Source organism: Hemiscyllium ocellatum, chromosome 24 (genome assembly GCF_020745735.1).
Source record: "Hemiscyllium ocellatum isolate sHemOce1 chromosome 24, sHemOce1.pat.X.cur, whole genome shotgun sequence".
Taxonomy (NCBI): domain Eukaryota; kingdom Metazoa; phylum Chordata; class Chondrichthyes; order Orectolobiformes; family Hemiscylliidae; genus Hemiscyllium; species Hemiscyllium ocellatum.
Window position 1 is genome coordinate 47,871,422 of NC_083424.1, and position 16,977 is coordinate 47,888,398.

The 16,977-nt window shown below is 45.5% G+C and overlaps 1 protein-coding gene across 2 annotated transcripts in view; it reads right to left on the reverse strand.

The window, feature by feature from the left end:
* The window catches only part of LOC132827395 (apoptosis-inducing factor 3), a 131,980-nt gene that overhangs the window by 48,168 nt on the left and 66,835 nt on the right, over positions 1-16,977 (reverse strand). For both annotated transcript variants that reach the window (XM_060844063.1, XM_060844062.1), the window contains exons 3-6: positions 10,705-10,921; positions 8,609-8,718; positions 6,071-6,180; positions 2,385-2,429 (exon numbers count right to left, since the gene is read on the reverse strand). In XM_060844063.1, coding sequence (XP_060700046.1) covers positions 2,385-2,429; positions 6,071-6,180; positions 8,609-8,718; positions 10,705-10,921 — 482 coding nt within the window. The remainder of the gene's footprint in view (positions 1-2,384; positions 2,430-6,070; positions 6,181-8,608; positions 8,719-10,704; positions 10,922-16,977) is intronic.

Genomic DNA, 16,977 nt, shown 5'->3' on the forward strand with positions numbered 1-16,977 from the left:
ACAATGGCAACAATTCTGGGATGGAGAGCTTCAGCTGGTTCTGTGCTGATCGGAGCCGACAATGTGGTGAGACAGTGCTGTGTATGAATCCAATCCCTACAGAAGAATCATGGAAGTGTTGTGGTGCAACAGTAAGCCATTCTGTATATGTACCAGCTCTCCAAATGAGCAAGTCTCAATGTCATTCTCCTGCCGTGCCCCCATAACCCTTGCACAATATTCCTATTCAAATAAGCATCCACTAACATCTCAATTGAACCTACCTCCATCATACTTCAGGGCAGTGCATCCCAGACCCTTTATACACATTCTGTCAGAATGCTCTCTCTCCAATTAACATTGCTTCTTTTACAAATCTCTTTAAATCTGTGTCTTCTTGTAATCCCCTCGCGAACCATAACAATTACTCCCTGTGGGCTCGGTCCGGTGCCCTTATGATTCTGAAAACTTTTATCAGATCTCCTGTTAGCTTTCTTTCTCTCCAAGGAGGACAGTTCCACACTCTCCAATCTACCCTCATCACTGAGATTCCTTATCCTTGGAACATTCCCATTAACCCCTTGTGCACACTTTCCAATATATTCACATCCTTCCTACGGTGTGGCGACTAGAGTTGTACACAGGACTCCAGCTGAGCTGTAGCATGTGTGTTGTATAAGAGAACAATCCCACCAGAAGCAGTCAGCTGTCAGTATTCAAAGCAATGCACCTTTTCTCCTCAAAACCCAGTATCACACAAAAAAAACTCAATGAATGACACATCTGGTAACAGTGCAATTTGGACTGAGGGTTGAACTTTTATTGAAGGAACATTCAAAATCAAGATTTCAAATAGTTCTGGATTTCGATTGAGACCACAGCCTCTCAAATCAGTGACAGACTAAAGCAGCAAGTAACAGAATAAGCGTGCTCTACATTTAGAGCATGTCAGAAAAACAGAAGATATTGCAACCATTCAACGAGTTTGGAGAGATAAAGAGGGTTAACCTTTCAAGTTGCCCTTTCATCTCTTTTTTTTCTCTTTTAAGATTCAAATTTCCCACATCTGCTGTGCAGAATGTTGCTTTTGGTCAGAGTTAGTGACACAGTGCAACCACTAGTGGGCATCACTGAGTCTGGCAGTACAAACAGCTTGGAGGTTTCAGCCCTGCTGAAGAGAGAGGAATTGAGGGGTGCAGGGGTTGAGGGGAGAGAGATTGAGAGATTGAGGGGTGGAAGAGTTGAGAGGTGAAAGAGTTAAGGAGTCAAGGAGTTGTGGAGTTAAAAGGGTAGAAGGATTGGGGTGAGGGGGTTGAGGAACGGAGGAGTTGAGAGTTGGAGGGGTTGAGAGGTAGAAGGGTGAGGAGTTGGGGAATGGAAGAGTTGTGTGGTGGACCATAAGACCATAGAAGCAGAAATTAGACCATTCGGCCCATCAAATTGGCTCCCCAATTAAATCATGGCTGATAGGTTTTTCAATCCAATTTTCCCACTTAATTCCCAAGACCTTTAATCCCCTTGGCAATCAAGAATTTATCGATTCTATTTTAAATATACTCAATGAACTGGTCTCCACAGCCTTTTGGTGGAGGGTTGGAGAGTGGAGGAGTGGTGGAGGGATGGAGGAGTTGAGGGATTGAGCATTTAAGGAGTTGAGAGGCAGAGGGCTGGAGGTTCAACTCAGCCGTAGCATAGTGTGGGAACAGGTGCTGCACAAATAGAACCCCAACACTAAATTGGAAAAGCCACTGCTTTATTCTGAATGGTGTGTTTTCACCCCTCTCAAAGAGAAGAATAACCGATACCTTCTGGTCAGGTTAGTTGCAAGTAAAAGAGGAAAGCCATGTTGAACTCAAAACGTTAACTGTGTGTGTGTGTGTCTTTCTCTCCGTCCCTCCCTAGATGCTGCCAGACCTGCTGAGCTTCTCCATCACTTTCAGGTTTTGTTGCAGTTTTCCAGCTTCCTCAGTACTTTGCTTTTCTTTTAGGAGATTCCTTTACTAAGCGAGCTAGGGCCTGGAGTGTGCTATCTGAAAGGACAGTGGTGGAAGCAAGTTCAATGGGCACTCATTCAATCGGATTGGATAAATTCTTAAAAAAGAGAAAAATTATTGTGGAGAAAGAGTGAGGGGTGGGGCAAGGGTATACCTGTTTCAAAGGGCTGGTAGAGATACCATGGACGAAATGGCTTTAGGCTATACTGTACAAATTGATGATCAGATGCAATGGCTGGGACAGGTTTTGTTGTGAGGACCTGAGGGCACTCAGTGTGAGGTGATCTCACGCAAACCCAGTTGGTGTATTCCAGTTCAAGGGTAGTAAGGTGAGATTTTCATTTCAACAATCTGAGCCTGGATTCACCCCAAGAACAAATCGAAGGACAAACCTCATAAAGACACTGTTACCTGTTTACTTGCTCGGACCATCACTTTCTCCTTTTCTATTTTGACCTGCGAAGATGAACGGAAGTGGTTAGAGTGTCTGCTTACATAACAAGCTAACATGGATGTGCAGTTACCACAGACCCAGCAATACAGTGAGATCGCAGCCATGTTTGACAGTTTTACAATGACATTGGGTAAGTACACGAGGGAGAAAAGAGCAGAAGGACATGTCGATGAAGTGAAGGGGTGCAAGGAAGGCCGATGCGGAAATTAGCACTAACACAGACCATCTGCAACCAAAAGGTGAAAGCACAGAAGAGACCCTTTAGTCCAGCGGGTGTATACGACACCTATCTACATTAATCCAAAGTTCCAGCACTTGGCCCATTTACCTGATTATTATGACACTGCACGTGCTCATCCAGAAAATTCTTAAAGGTGGTGAGGTTTCCTGCCTCTACTGTCCTCCCAGGCAGTGCATATTGCCAACATTGCTAACCAGTGCCTCTTTCAGTGCTGATGGTCAGGTGGTAACTAAGAGTTTACAATTGTGTAATGTAGCCCTAACCCACTATTGCTCGGAGTGGCTGGGTGTAAAGTTCCCTAGTGACCCATTCTGACAAGAAGGACAGGGCACAGGCTCCCACAGTGAAGCTGGACCCTGAACAGTCGCAAACTCACTTTGTCAACAATGCCCCTGCAACTGTCCACACCACTGCACAGATATCCTGGGATTCCTGGCACCAGTACCAACTTTAAAAGCCCACCGTGCAACTGGTCAAGTGCTGCCAGTCCAGAGCTGCCTGGTGTGGCCCATAAAGAGGAACTGGTCTCCCGCTTTGTGGACAGGGTTCCTGTAAGTTCTGGTGGACAGGATGCTGCAGAAGAGGCCCACCCTCTACCCCCAGGACTGGCAGAGGAAGCTTGCCAGTTCAGTCTGAAGTCACCAGCTGTCTCAATGTCCATCAGTGTATGGCACAGCGGTCAAAGCTCCGTCTTCCCTCTGCACCCTCACACTCCCTCTATCTCCGCTCCTGCACTCACCTGCTACCAAGAACCATGCTCCACCATTTTCACTACGTGCCTTCTCTCACTCAATCTTACCGTTCTAAATCCCACACACCACTAACCCTGCATGCCCTCTGATCTGTCAATTCACTCACTTGGGGCACCTCACCATCTCTCTCCCACCTACACCAGCACCATCAGCTGTGCCACCCTCTTCTATCTCACTCAGTTCCTCTATTTGTCTAATTCCAGGAGTAAACAGCCGACAGTACAGTGAAGAGTGGGAAGATGGGCAGTGACTCCCTGATATTCGGCTCCTCACCCCCCACCAAGGACAGGGAAATGACCCTGTCCAATGAGGATTGAGACTACTCATGATGACTAAATTGCTTATGTTTCAAAACAAAATAAGAGTCATTGTCTATTGCTGTGCTACAGACCCTTTACTGCTGCTGCCCATGTACTGTTAACATTGCTGATCTTTAACCCTTTATATGTGAGAATGTCAGGGGATGTAGATGTGATGAGTCAGGCTTAGGGTCAGGGCTAGGGTCAGGGCTAGAGTTAGGGTTCGGCTCAGAGCTAAGATTAGGGTCAGGGCTAGGGTCAGCATTAGAGTTAGGGTTAGGCTCAAGGCTAGGGTTAGGGTCAGGGCTGGGGTCAGCATTAGGGTCAGGGTCAGGGTATGAGTTAGGGCTAGAGTCAGTGCTAGGGTTAGGATCAGGGCTATGATCAGAGTCAGAGCTAGGGTTAGGGTCAGGGCTAGGGTCAGGTTTAGGGTAAGGGTCAGTGCTAAAGTTAGGTTCAGGGCTAGGGTTAGTGCCGAGGTCGAGCTTAGGGTTAGGATTAGAGTTACGATTAGGGTCAGGATTAGCATTAGGTTCAGGGTCAGGGCTAGGGTTCATGTCAGGATTAGGGTCAGAGTCAAAGTTAGGGTCAGGGTCAGTTTCGGGTCAGGGTTAGGGTTAGTGTCAGGGTCAGGGTCGGAGTTAGGGTCAGGATTAGAATTAGGATTAGGGTCAGGATTAGGTTAGGATTACCGTTAGGTTTAGGGTCAGGGTTTGGGTTAGGGTCAGGGGTAGGGTTAAAGCCAGGATTAGGATTAGGGTCAATGTCAACATCAGGGTTAAGGTTGGGGTGGGGTTAAGATCAGTGCCAGTGTCAGGGTTAGCCTCAAGTTTTGGGTTAGGGTTTGGATTACTATTAGGGTCAGGGTTGGGTTAGGGTTAAGGTTAGAGTTCCGGTTAGGGTTAAGTCAGGGTTAGGGATATAGTAGGAGGGAAAGGAAGAAGATAATCTTCTGAGAGCATAGAAATGCCATGTGTAATACTTCTTTGGAAATTCGTTCTCATATTTGTAAATATATGTCCACGTTTCATCATTGGCTGTGAGAGTGAATGTCTGTCCAGCAGCAACTAAAAGATTGAAGGAACCGAGTCTCACAATCCTTTGCACTACGCAAGGTTTCATTGTTCTAAGTGTGGAGGTGAACTGTGTGAACCTTGGAAGGTACTTGCAATTTTGGCAATTAGGGTGAATCTTTCCAGACAGCAATACAGTGGCTTGGGCATCGAAGCTGTCAATGGAATTGGTTCCTGATGCTGCTTGATGTGGTGAAGGGAGCCTGGGGCCAGGATCTGATTCCACTCAGTGAGTAAATGCCTCAGGTTCATATCCAGCAGGTAGGTATCTTTTCCCTGTACTGTGTGGGGTCGGAGGAGGGGGGGGGGTGGTGGGGGGAGGTATATGCTTGATGCTGTTGCCCTTTGAACAGCCTTTCATTGGACATAATTGAAGCCCCCCATCCTCACAGACATAAACAAAACCAGAAATTGCTGGAAAAGCTCAGCAAATCTGGCAACATCTGTGGAGAGAAATCAAAGTTAACATTTCCTCAGAACACACAGACATACCCCTGGTTCCCCGGGAACCAAAGAGCTGACCATGACCCACTCCCTGGATGGTAGAGATACAGACACCCCAGAAATTAGAGATACAGGCACCCTGACCACCTCAACCTGACTGTGTCCAAGCCCCTGGACTGATACTGGAGGCTGCTCTTGACTTACTGTACAGGGAGCCCTAGCTGAAGGGTGGGTGCCTCGACTTGATTGAGGACAATCCCCCTTAGACTTTGAACCAGGCTGTTCAATTGAGGCACGGAGAGTATGGTTTCCAAGTAGGCTGCTGGTGTAGGTGTGGTGTAGGTGTGAGATTGATGTAGCACAGTGCCTTACAACACCATGGCCAGTCATTGACTGATGACCACTGACAACCATGACTAGCTGCCTGATAAAGGGTAAGTCAGGACAGGAGGACTGCAGGCTTCAGCTGAGGGGCCTAGAAACAAAAAGGCAAGACAAGGCAGAGATGCTGTGCCCAAGTAGGCTTACAGGGAGTGAGTGATGAGACAGCATCTTGAGATACAGCACGGTCCAACCATGACTTGGCAGGTAAAAAAATGTGAAAGGTGCCAATGTGCTCCAATGTGCCATGCTAATGTGGCACCTATCTGGTGCCAATGTCTGTAGATGGGGTGAGGGGGATATTGTGAGCAGTTGCTGCCTTTGGAATGTGCCCAGGTCAGTGACTGGCTACATCAGAGAAGCAATGGACAGTGCCAAGGTTGGGTCTGGGGGTGGGTGGGTGCGCGGGTGGTGTGGAGATCTTGTAGCGGTAGGGGACACGGCAACACTTACCTGAAACCTAGGTAGACTGTCCAGTCCAGGAAAGTCTTCGATATCCCCCGTTGCAACATTAAAACAGGCTCCATGCCAGGGGCACCGAACCCGCCCATTGGTCAGAACACCTGAGGATAGAAGGTCAAGCCATTTAGAATGAGTAAAATCACTGGTACAGTTACCACACAGAGGCTTTATTCTGTTTATACCTTGTGACTGTCACCAATATGGATGCAATGGAGAGTGGGAGATGTGGGTAATAAATCATTTCTGTCTTCTCGTCCAGCTGGTAGGTGTTCTTGTGCCAGTGTATGTCCCTGCACACCACAGCCTGGACAAATGGGAAACATTCACTCCCATCTGAGTCTGTACAGCTGATGTGTGCCTCATTCTGTCAAATTATTCCTACTCTAGGCTTAGGCAGCATCCCTCACCCCTCTTTAATTGCCCTGAACAAGGTGGTGGTGACAGGAATGGTGTAAGTACTTGCAGATTTTGACTCAGCGACAGTGAAGGATGAAGGACCCTGAATTGGGAATGGTGTGTGTCTTGGTGGGGAACTTGCAGTTTGTGGTGTCCCCAAACATCTGGAACTGAGGATGGTCTGGATGGGACAGCCTTACTGTGCTACATTATAAGCCTTGGCAATTCACTGCAGTGCAACCTATGGGAGGTATACACTTCATCCTCCTGTTAGGCCGATGTTCACAAATGGGCCAACATTTCCAGTTTGTCAAGCAACAGAGAGAAACAGGGTGCCTTCAATCACCATCAGCTTTAATCAGGAGAAAATCGAGGGCAGCACAGCAGCCATTTTCACTGTCACATCTTATATATGGCACCATAATGACTCCTTCATTAAAGCACTGCACAGGGACTGGCCATTATTGCTAAGAGCAGGCCCCCTAAGTTGAATCAACTAGGCAAAAGTGAGGACTGCAGATGCTGGAGATGAGAGTCGAGAGTGTGGTGCTGGAAAAGCACAGCAGGTCAGGCAGCATCTGAGGAACAGGAGAGTTGACGTTTTGGGCAAAAGCCTTTCATCAGGATTCCTGATGAAGGGCATTTGCCTGAAACATCGATTCTCCTGCTACGTGAATGTTGCCTGACCTGCTATGCTTTTCCAACACCACACTCTCGCCCCGAAGGTGAATGGCCATCCAACATCCATAATTGTGGACCTGAGCCCTGCATGGCCCCTCATGTCCTTTGCTTGTTAACTATTGTTCTCTGCCTCTTGAACCTGCATCAGTCAACAATTTGTTGGATGAATTTTTTTCAAGATACCCCATATAGTATTTGAGGTAGCATATTGGCATGGATAAATGATTGACCGGCTAAAAGGAAGTGCAGAATAGGCAGAAATGGGTCTTTTCTTGACTAACAGGATGGCACACAGATCGGTGCTAGAGCCTCAATTGTTTATAATTTATATCCATGATTTGGTGAAGGGAAATGATAGTTAAGTTCACTGATGACACAAAGCGAGGTAATAAAATGCATTGTGAAGAAGACATGAGGAGTCTACAAAGAAGCATGGATAGATTACATGAATGGACAAATGGAGTATAATGTGGGAAAATGTGAAATTGTCCACTTTGGCATGATAAATAAGAGAGAAGCACATTATCTAAATCAGAGATTGTAGAACTCCAAGATGGGTATGCTGGGACATGAAATGCAAAAGGCTAGTCTGCAGATACAGGAATTAATTAGGAAAGCTCATAAGAAGTTATAATTTATCCAAAAAGAAATTAGATACAAAGGTAGTGAGGTTTTGCTTCAGTTCTACAAGGCCCTGGGGAGACCACATCTGGAGTACTATCAAGGTAAAGTCATCATAGTCCTACCAGATCATAGGGATCATTAGAGAGAGAGGACTGATGCTGTGTTTAAACACCTCAGACAAGGAGAGAGATTGGGAAGGAGATTCCTTCTTGGTCAACTTATTCAATGCATTGTAGGCAAGTACAGAGAAGGTTAATGAGATGAATGCCTGGAGTGGGCCGTTTGTTCTATGAGGGTTAGTTGGACAGGTGGAGCTTAGATCTGTTGGATTTGTATAAAACATGTAAAATCCTGAAGTGATCCTGACAAGGTGAATATGGAGAGGATGTTTCCTCTTCTGGGAGAATCCAGAACTAGGAGTCACTGCCTAGAAAACATGGGTCATCCATTTAAAACAGAGATGAGAGGAAATCCTTTCTAGAAAAGGGTTGTGGGTCTTTGGGACTCTGTTCCTGAAGCAGAGTCTTGGAATATTTATTAAGGCCGAGGTAATTAGATTCTTGTTATTCTATTACCTGAATTTACTTTGTGTAGTATGATTTGCCTGTACTGCATGCAAAACAAAACCTTTCACTGTACCTAGGTTTTGTGACAATAATAAAACAAATCAAATCTTGTTCAGCACGGGGGTAAGAGGTTACTGGGGTTAGGTGGGAGTGTGGGTTGTTCTTACTATTAGATTAGTCATGATTTCATTGAATGTTAGAGCAGACTCAATGGGCTGAATGGCCTGAATTCATATGTTTGTATATAACTCTGTCCACTGACCTTTTACCAGGGGAGCTCCATAATGGGGACATTTATGACCTATTGCACAGTATTCTCCTCTCTCTTTAATCAGCAGGGCCTTCCCACAGGCCACATCCACTTCTCGCATCCTGTGGGTGAAAAACACTTCATTCAATCACAGTCTAGTATTTTTAGGCTTTACTCACACTTCTCTAAGCCTCACTCCACCCCACCTCACCCACAAGTAGGAACTCTCTGCAACTAGTACTGCCTGCCTGGTCCTGTAACTTGGTGACACAATGGGAGGAGGTGTACCCTATGAAACAGACTACTGTACCTCCTGTAATGTGCAAATGGCTCATCTTTAAAATCTCATTCAAATAGGTTTGACCATTTCTCCCCATTTCTGTAGCCTCTCCCAGCCCTAAAACCCTCTGCGATTGCTCTCCATTCCCAAGTGTGTATGAACAACCATCTCCACTGCCCTCCTCTGCTGGATATTCTAACAGAGATTCACTTGCCTTTTGAAGTTGTGAAAGAGCTGCAATATGGCTACATACCTGTTGGTGGCGCTGCTGGGTCACTTATGCCATTTTGCTGATTGACTCCTCAGAGTCCAGTTAGTTTCACTCTATTCGCAGGGCAGGTTGAATTAACCTGACAGTATGAGAAGGAAACACTGTTGTGTCCAAGGTGCACTTCCTTCTGACTATTTACCCGAGGTAGGTGCCAGTCATGCAGCAGGCTAAATTAGATGAGATTCCCTACAGTGTGGAAACTGGCATTTGATCCAATAAGTCCACACCGACTCTCCGGAGTGTAACCCACCCAGCCCCATTCCCCTACATTTACCCGTGACTAACATTTACCCACGACTAATGAACAATTTAGCATGGTCAATTCACCTGACATGCACATCTTAGGATTGTGGGAGGAAACCCACAGACACAAACTGTCAGTCACCCAAGTTGGGAATTGAACCCAGGTCCCTGGCGCTGTGAGGCAGCAGTGCTAACTGCTAGGCCACCGTGCCATCTCTAGTTTGGTACTGACAGCTATTCTATTTTGTAGGTTATTGACTGTCAGAGACAATAGCTCAGGGTCAATTCAATTCAACAAACTGATTGAACCCTGAATTTCAGATTGAGGTCACTTGTTTGAAAACAGCCAATGACTGCAAAGGAAATCTCCGAGCTACTCTCTGACCTTGAGTAGTGGTGTACATGAAACAATAGATTAATAATATTTCATTAAAAGTAAGTAAACAGTAAGTAAACAAATGAGGGGGATATCTCATAGAAACCTGTAAAATTCTAACAGGACTAGACAAGGTAAATGATGTTCCAGGTGACTAGGGAGTCCAGGACCAGAAATCACAATCTAAGGATATGGGGTAGACCAGTTAGGTCTGAGATGAGGAGAAATGTTTTCACCCAGAGAGTGGTGAGTCTGCGGAATTCTCTGCCACAAAAAGCAGTTGACGCCAAAACATTGAATGTTTTCAATGAAAAGTTAGATATAGTTTTTTTTTAGATTAGACTTACAGCGTGGAAACAGGCCCTTCGGCCCAACAAGTCCACACCGACCCGCCGAAGCGCAACCCACCCATACCCCTACATTTACCCCTACCTAACACTACGGGCAATTTAGCATGGCCAATTCACCTGACTCGCACATCTTTGTGACTGTGGGAGGAAACCGGAGCACCCGGAGGAAACCCACGCAGACACGGGGAGAACGTGCAAACTCCACACAGTCAGTCGGGAATTGAACCCGGGTCTCAGGCGCTGTGAGGCAGCAGTGCTAACCACTGTGCCACCGTGCCGCCCACCGTGCCGCCCAGTTCTCAGGGCTAGCGGGAAATCAAAGGCTATGAGGAGGAAGTAGGAACAGGGACTGCGCTGGATGATCAGGCATGATCATATTGTATGGTGGGGCAGGCTTGAGGGGCCGAATGGCCTCCTTTTCTCCTATTTTCTATATTTCTATGTCTCTGTCGCACTAAGAATTGTCTGAAACGAGGGCTTCAACTGCAATCTCGTCCTTTAGATGAACTAATTTAAGGTGGTTTCCCTGGTCCAATGTTAATCCTGTCACACAGTCATCTCAGTTGTTGCTCAGGCCCTAATACTTACTGTCCATCCTGGAGCTCATTGACATGACACACTGCTACCTCCACCATGTCCTTTGGATTCTGATAGAAGTCGACTGTGATGGGCCGCTCATCTATGTGCTTGGTGCTTCCATTGGCCTTGCACGTGGGCATAGGGCTGACTTTGCCATTGGGTGAAAGACTTTCCTTCTCTTTCTCTTTCTCCTTGTCAGGAGCCATCACTTCAACTTTGACTTCAACTGAAAAATAGACAGTGACCACAAAAGAAGGATAAACCAGCAGAACGCTAAATGCTAAAACCATTGAGGCATATTATTTGGAATAAGATTCACATGTCTTGCAAATACATCAATAGGTGTACTAGTATTGCAGCAAATTCCAGAATATTCCAAATCATAACTGAGCATGTTCAATCATTGACAGAATATGTGCCAAAAGTTTATATAGTCTTTAAAATGTTCGCTGATAAACTGTTTGCCGTGCCTGGAAGCTCACATAGTTTGCATTGTACATTAATATATTCTCATTGAAAACAAAAAATGATGAAAATGACAGCTGGTCAGACAGCATCCGTGAGAGACAGCAAGTCAATATTTCGGGTCTAGATAGCTCTTCATCAGAGCTCACATCAGCTCTATGAAGAATCACCGAAACCCGATATATTATCTTGCTCTCTCTCTCTGTGGATGCTGATTGCCCTATTTTAATTTTCAGCATTCTGTGTTTTCAGTACAGATTCCAGCATCAGCAGTAATTTGCTCCTATTTACTTTATTTTTCATTTACTTTACTTCCTCTTGCTGTAAAGGAACATCATCTCAAGGGCTAAGATTACAAAGGGAAGGACATTGTGCCTCGCTTGTACAGGGCCTTATTCCTGAACTTGGAGTTTGGCACCACACCACCACCACCACTACACTACCACACCACACCACCACGTCACACCTCACCACTCCACCTCAACTCACCACACCACCACCACCACTACACTACCACACCACACCACCACGTCACACCACCATTTCACACCTCACCACGCCACCTCACCACAGCACACCACCACCACTACACTACTACACCATACCACCACACCACACTACCACGTCACACCTCACCACGCCACCTCACCACACCACACCACACCATCACCACACCAAACCACCACACCATCACACCATATCACACCACACCAAACCACACCACACACCACCACACCACACCACCACACCACACCACCACACCATATTACCACACCACACCACACCATCACTACACAAAACCACCACACCATCACACCACACACACCACACCATCACACCACACACACCACACCAAACCACACCACACACCACCACACCACCACACCACACCACCACACCACTACACCACACCACCACACCACCACACCATATTACCACACCACACCACCACAACACCACACCACCACACCACAACACCACACCACCACACCACACCATCACCACACCATCACAACACCACACCACCACACCACAACACCACACCACCACACCACAACACCACACCATCACCACACCACCACAACACCACACCACCACACCACACCACACCACCACCCCACCCCACCATACCACAACACAACACAACACCACACCACCACCATACCACCACACCACAGCACAACTCCTTCACCTAGAAATAGCTGCAATGTAAATTCACCAAATTGATAGCAGGTTAAATTTGTCGTAATGTCAGACCTACACTGTTGTCACTGAACAGCAACAGCCTTTATTGAACATGATTCTCAACAGAGGATGGTACAGGAGTTGAGAGGCCATATTTCGGCTATACAGGATATTGATTAGGCCACTGTTGGAATATTGCGATAATTCTGGTCTCCTTCCTATCAGAAAGATGTTGTGATACCTGAAAGGGTTCAGAAAAAATCTACAAAGATATTGCCAGGATTGGAGGATTTGAGCTATAGGGAGAGGCTGAACTGGCTGGGGCTGTTTTCCCTGGAGCGACGGAGGCTGAGGGGTGACCTTATAGAGGTTTACAAAATTATGAGGGGCATGGATAGGATAAATAGGAAAAGTATTTTCCCTGGGGTCAAGGAGTCCAGAACTAGAGGTCATAGCTTTAGGATGAAGGGGAAAGATATAAAAGAGAACTAAGGGGCAGCTTTTTCACACAGAGGGTGGTACGTATATGGAATGAGCTGCCAGAGGAAGTGGTGGAGGCTGGTACAATTTCAACATTTAAGAGGCATTTGGATGGGTATATGAATAGGAAGGGTTTGGAAGGATATGGGCTGGGTGCTGGCAGGTGGGACTAGATTGGGTTGGGATATCTGGTCGGCATGGAAGGGTTGGACCAAAAGGTCTGTTTCCATGCTGTACATCTCCATGACTCTAAGCAAGGTCATCTCACCGGGAGCCCTGTTGAATCAGGTGCCATCATCATGTGATCTGAGACCATGACAACAGCACTGTTCACACATGCTGTATTTATAACAAAGGTGTACTTCCCTTGACTTTACAAAATTAGGAAAAACTGGTTATATAAACCTGGATTGTATTACTCAGAAAATAAGATTGAGAGATGGTCTGATCACAGTATTTAATATTAAAAGCATTTAATTGGATAAACACAAAGAAATGACTTCTTCTGTTGGAACAATCTACAGCAAAGTGACCTAATTTTCTAATTAGACTGAGGTCATTCAGAAAGGAGAAATGGTGATAGTACCCTGGAATTATTGTAGTTGTGGCGTAGTGGTGGTGTTATTGGATAAACAGTCCAGCAGCCAATGTTCTGAACAATTGGGTTCATGTTCCAGCGCTGCAGCTAAGGGAACTTGAAATCATATCCAGCTGAGCTCAGCGATTATCAACTGGTGTAAAAGCCCATCTGGTTCACTACTACCCTTTAGTGTAGGAACGTTTTCCCTCATTGCCTGGTCTGGAACATCTATAACTTCAGACCTAGACTCACCACGCAATGTGATTGATTCCCAACCACTTTGTGAATCGACGGTTAGGGATTGGCAATAAATGGTGACCTTGACTATTGTGTAAACGTCCCGTGAATGAATTAACAAAAATAAAGAGAATTGGACGTTTCAAGACTGAGATTGGCAGATTTTTATTAGTTCACAAAAGGCAAGTGTTTGGAATTCAGGCACAGTTCAGCCGTGGCTTAACTTTGCAGGTCTCTCACCTTCACATGTGATACTTCATATGCAATCACATGGGGCTAACAATGAAGTTGTGGAGTTTTTTTATAGCTTGAGCTAAGGAGCCCACATTAGCCCTACATCAGTGGTTGTCTATGAGTGTGAAAGTGTTCATACTGTTTGATTGAAAGTGTTTGTACTGTCTGAGTTCCACCCACAATGATGTCACCATTAGAACTAAAGAGAAGACTAACTAAGGATCGTGAAGGTGGTCGAGCTTGCCTCCTATCAGTGCCTGTAAGAATGTGTCTCATGTCACTGCAGCATGTAGATATTAGCAGAGGTGGAATAAGCTGTATCTTCTAGACACTTCTAGTTAAGGTGAGAAGATGTCTATTCTCATCCACAGGAGAATATGTGGATCTGGAGACAAGTATACCAACAATGTAGCGGCGATCAGCAGTGGTAAACTGCTCACGTACCTTGTGTGAAAATTATTAGTTGAGATCTGAAGATCTATTCAACCCCAGAGAACAAAACCCATCATTGAAGACTGCTTCAAAGAATTATGGAAAACCTTCCAGACCCACTTTCAAAACAGCTCTCTGGCAGAAGTGCAGGCTGCACCGTGATACAGTGGTCAGTGGCAGGGACTCCCAGTCTGAGTAAGGAGTCTATTATAAAGGATGAAATTACGACACACCTGGATAGTAGTAACAGGATAGGTCAGAGTCAGCATGGATTTATGAAGGGGAAATCATGCTTGACTAATCTTCTGGAATTCTTTGAGGATGTAACTCTGAAGATGGACACGGGAGATCCAGTAGATGTGGTTTACCTGGACTTTCAGAAAGCTTTTGATAAAGTCCCACATAGGAGGTTGGTGAGCAAAATTAAGGTGCATGGTATTGGGGGCGAAGTACTAACTTGGATTGAATGTTGGTTGGCTGACAGGAAACAAAGAGTAGTGATAAACAGCTCCATTTCGGAATGGCAGGCAGTGACCAGTGGGGTACCTCAGGGATCAGTACTAGGACCAGAACTTTTTGCAATATATGTTAATGATATAGAAGATGGTATTGGCAATAACATTAGCAAATTTGCTGATGATACTTAGCTGGGTGGCAGGGTGAAATGTGATGAGGATGTTAGGAGATTACAGGGTGACCTGAACAAGTTAGGTGAGTGATCAGATGCACGGCAGATGCAGTTTAATGTGGATAAATGTATGGTTATTCACTTTGGTGGCAAGAACAGGAAGGCAGATTACTACCTCAATGGAATCAATTCAGGTAAAGGGAGAGTACAGAGAGATCTGGGTGTTCTTGTACACCAGTCAATGAAGGCAAGCATGCAGGTACAGCAGGTAGTGAAGAAGGCTAATAGCATGCTGGCCTTCATAACAAGAGGGATTGAGTATAGAAACAAAGAGGTTCTTCTGCAGCTGTATAGGGCCCTGGTGAGACCACACCTGGAGTACTGTGTGCAGTTCTGGTCTCCAAATTTGAGGAAAGACATTCTGGCTATTGTGGGAGTGCAGCGTAGGTTCACGAGGTCAATTCCTGGAATGGCGGGATTACCTTACACTGAAAGACTGGAGTGACTGGGCTTATATACCCTTGAGTTTAGAAGACTGAGAGGGGATCTGATTGAAACATATAAGATTATTAAAGGTTTGGACACTCTCTGGCAGCAGGAAACATGTTTCCGCTGATGGGTGAGTGCCGAACCAGAGGACACAGCTTAAAAATACGGGGTAGACCATTTAGGACAGAGATGAGGAGAAACTTCTTCACCCAGAGAGTGGTGGCTGTGTGGAATGCTCTTCCCCAGAGGGCAGTGGAGGCCCAGTCTCTGGATTCATTTAAGAAAGAGTTGAATAGAACTCTCAAGGATAGTGGAATCAAAGGTTATGGAGATAAGGCAGGAACAAGATACTGATTAAGGATGATCAGCCATGATCATATTGAATGGTTGTGCAGGCTTGAAGGGCAGAATGGCCTACTCCTGCACCTATTGTCTATTGGCTATTGAGTACAGCCACTGAATAAGCAGACTTTGGCAATTTTATACTTTTATAACATCTCCGGTCCAAGGGAAAACTTTAATTGGTGCAGTAATTTAGGATGAAACAGCGAAATAACTTGCAGCTCAGTTAACACATAGATACCAACAGATTAGCAAAGCACAGAGATACCAAAGGCCAAGACATAGACTTGAAATCTGGGATCGATAAGTCAGGAGCCTCAAAAAAACGCAGTAATTAGAAGCGGGTAAGTGTTGGGCAAGTTAAAATGTGAGCAGTTTTGGGTTAACAGGGGAAACTTTCCAGGAAACTTCAATGAGGCTGTAAAGGCCACGATTCTTCCATTTCAGCTACAGTGGAGGCTTGCACAGTGCTAAGAAAGTAGTCATGGGATCATAGTTGGCCAGGTTGGATTTCTCCTGCTTTCTGTATACATACCTGGGCAATGTTCCACATTGTCAGGTAAATGCCAGTGTTGTAATTGTACTAGAAGCATTTGGCCATGGGAGCAGCATATTCTGATGCACAATTCTTTAATACTACAGCCGGCCTTTACAGTATCCAGTACCTCCAAGTGTTTCTTAATATCATGTGGAGTGAATTGAATTGGCTGAAAACTGGTATCTGTAATGCTGGGGGAGGCAAAGATGAATCATCCACTTTGCACTCCTGGCTGAAGATTGCTATGAATGCTTCAGGCTTATCTTTTGCTCTGATGTGCTTGGCTCGTCCAGCATTGGGGTATTTGTGGAGTCTCCTCACCCAGTGAGCTATTTTATTGTTCACCACCATTCACAACTAACTGTGGCAGGACTGTGGAGCTTAGATCTGATCTAATGGTTGTGGCATCATTTAGTTCTGTCTATCACTTGCTGCTTCCACTGTGCAGGTAATCTTGTCTTGCAGCTTCACCAGGTATATTTTAGGTATGCCTGGTGCTGCTGTTGGTGTGCCTTTGTGCACTTTTCACCGAAACGATAACACCGGCAAAGAATGGTGTACTCAACACGTGATAATTGAATATTGGGAAGTGGTAGCACTGTGTTATTCTGACTGACTATTAATCCAGAAACTAAGGCTAATGTTCTGTTGTATCATCTATAGCCATGGGTA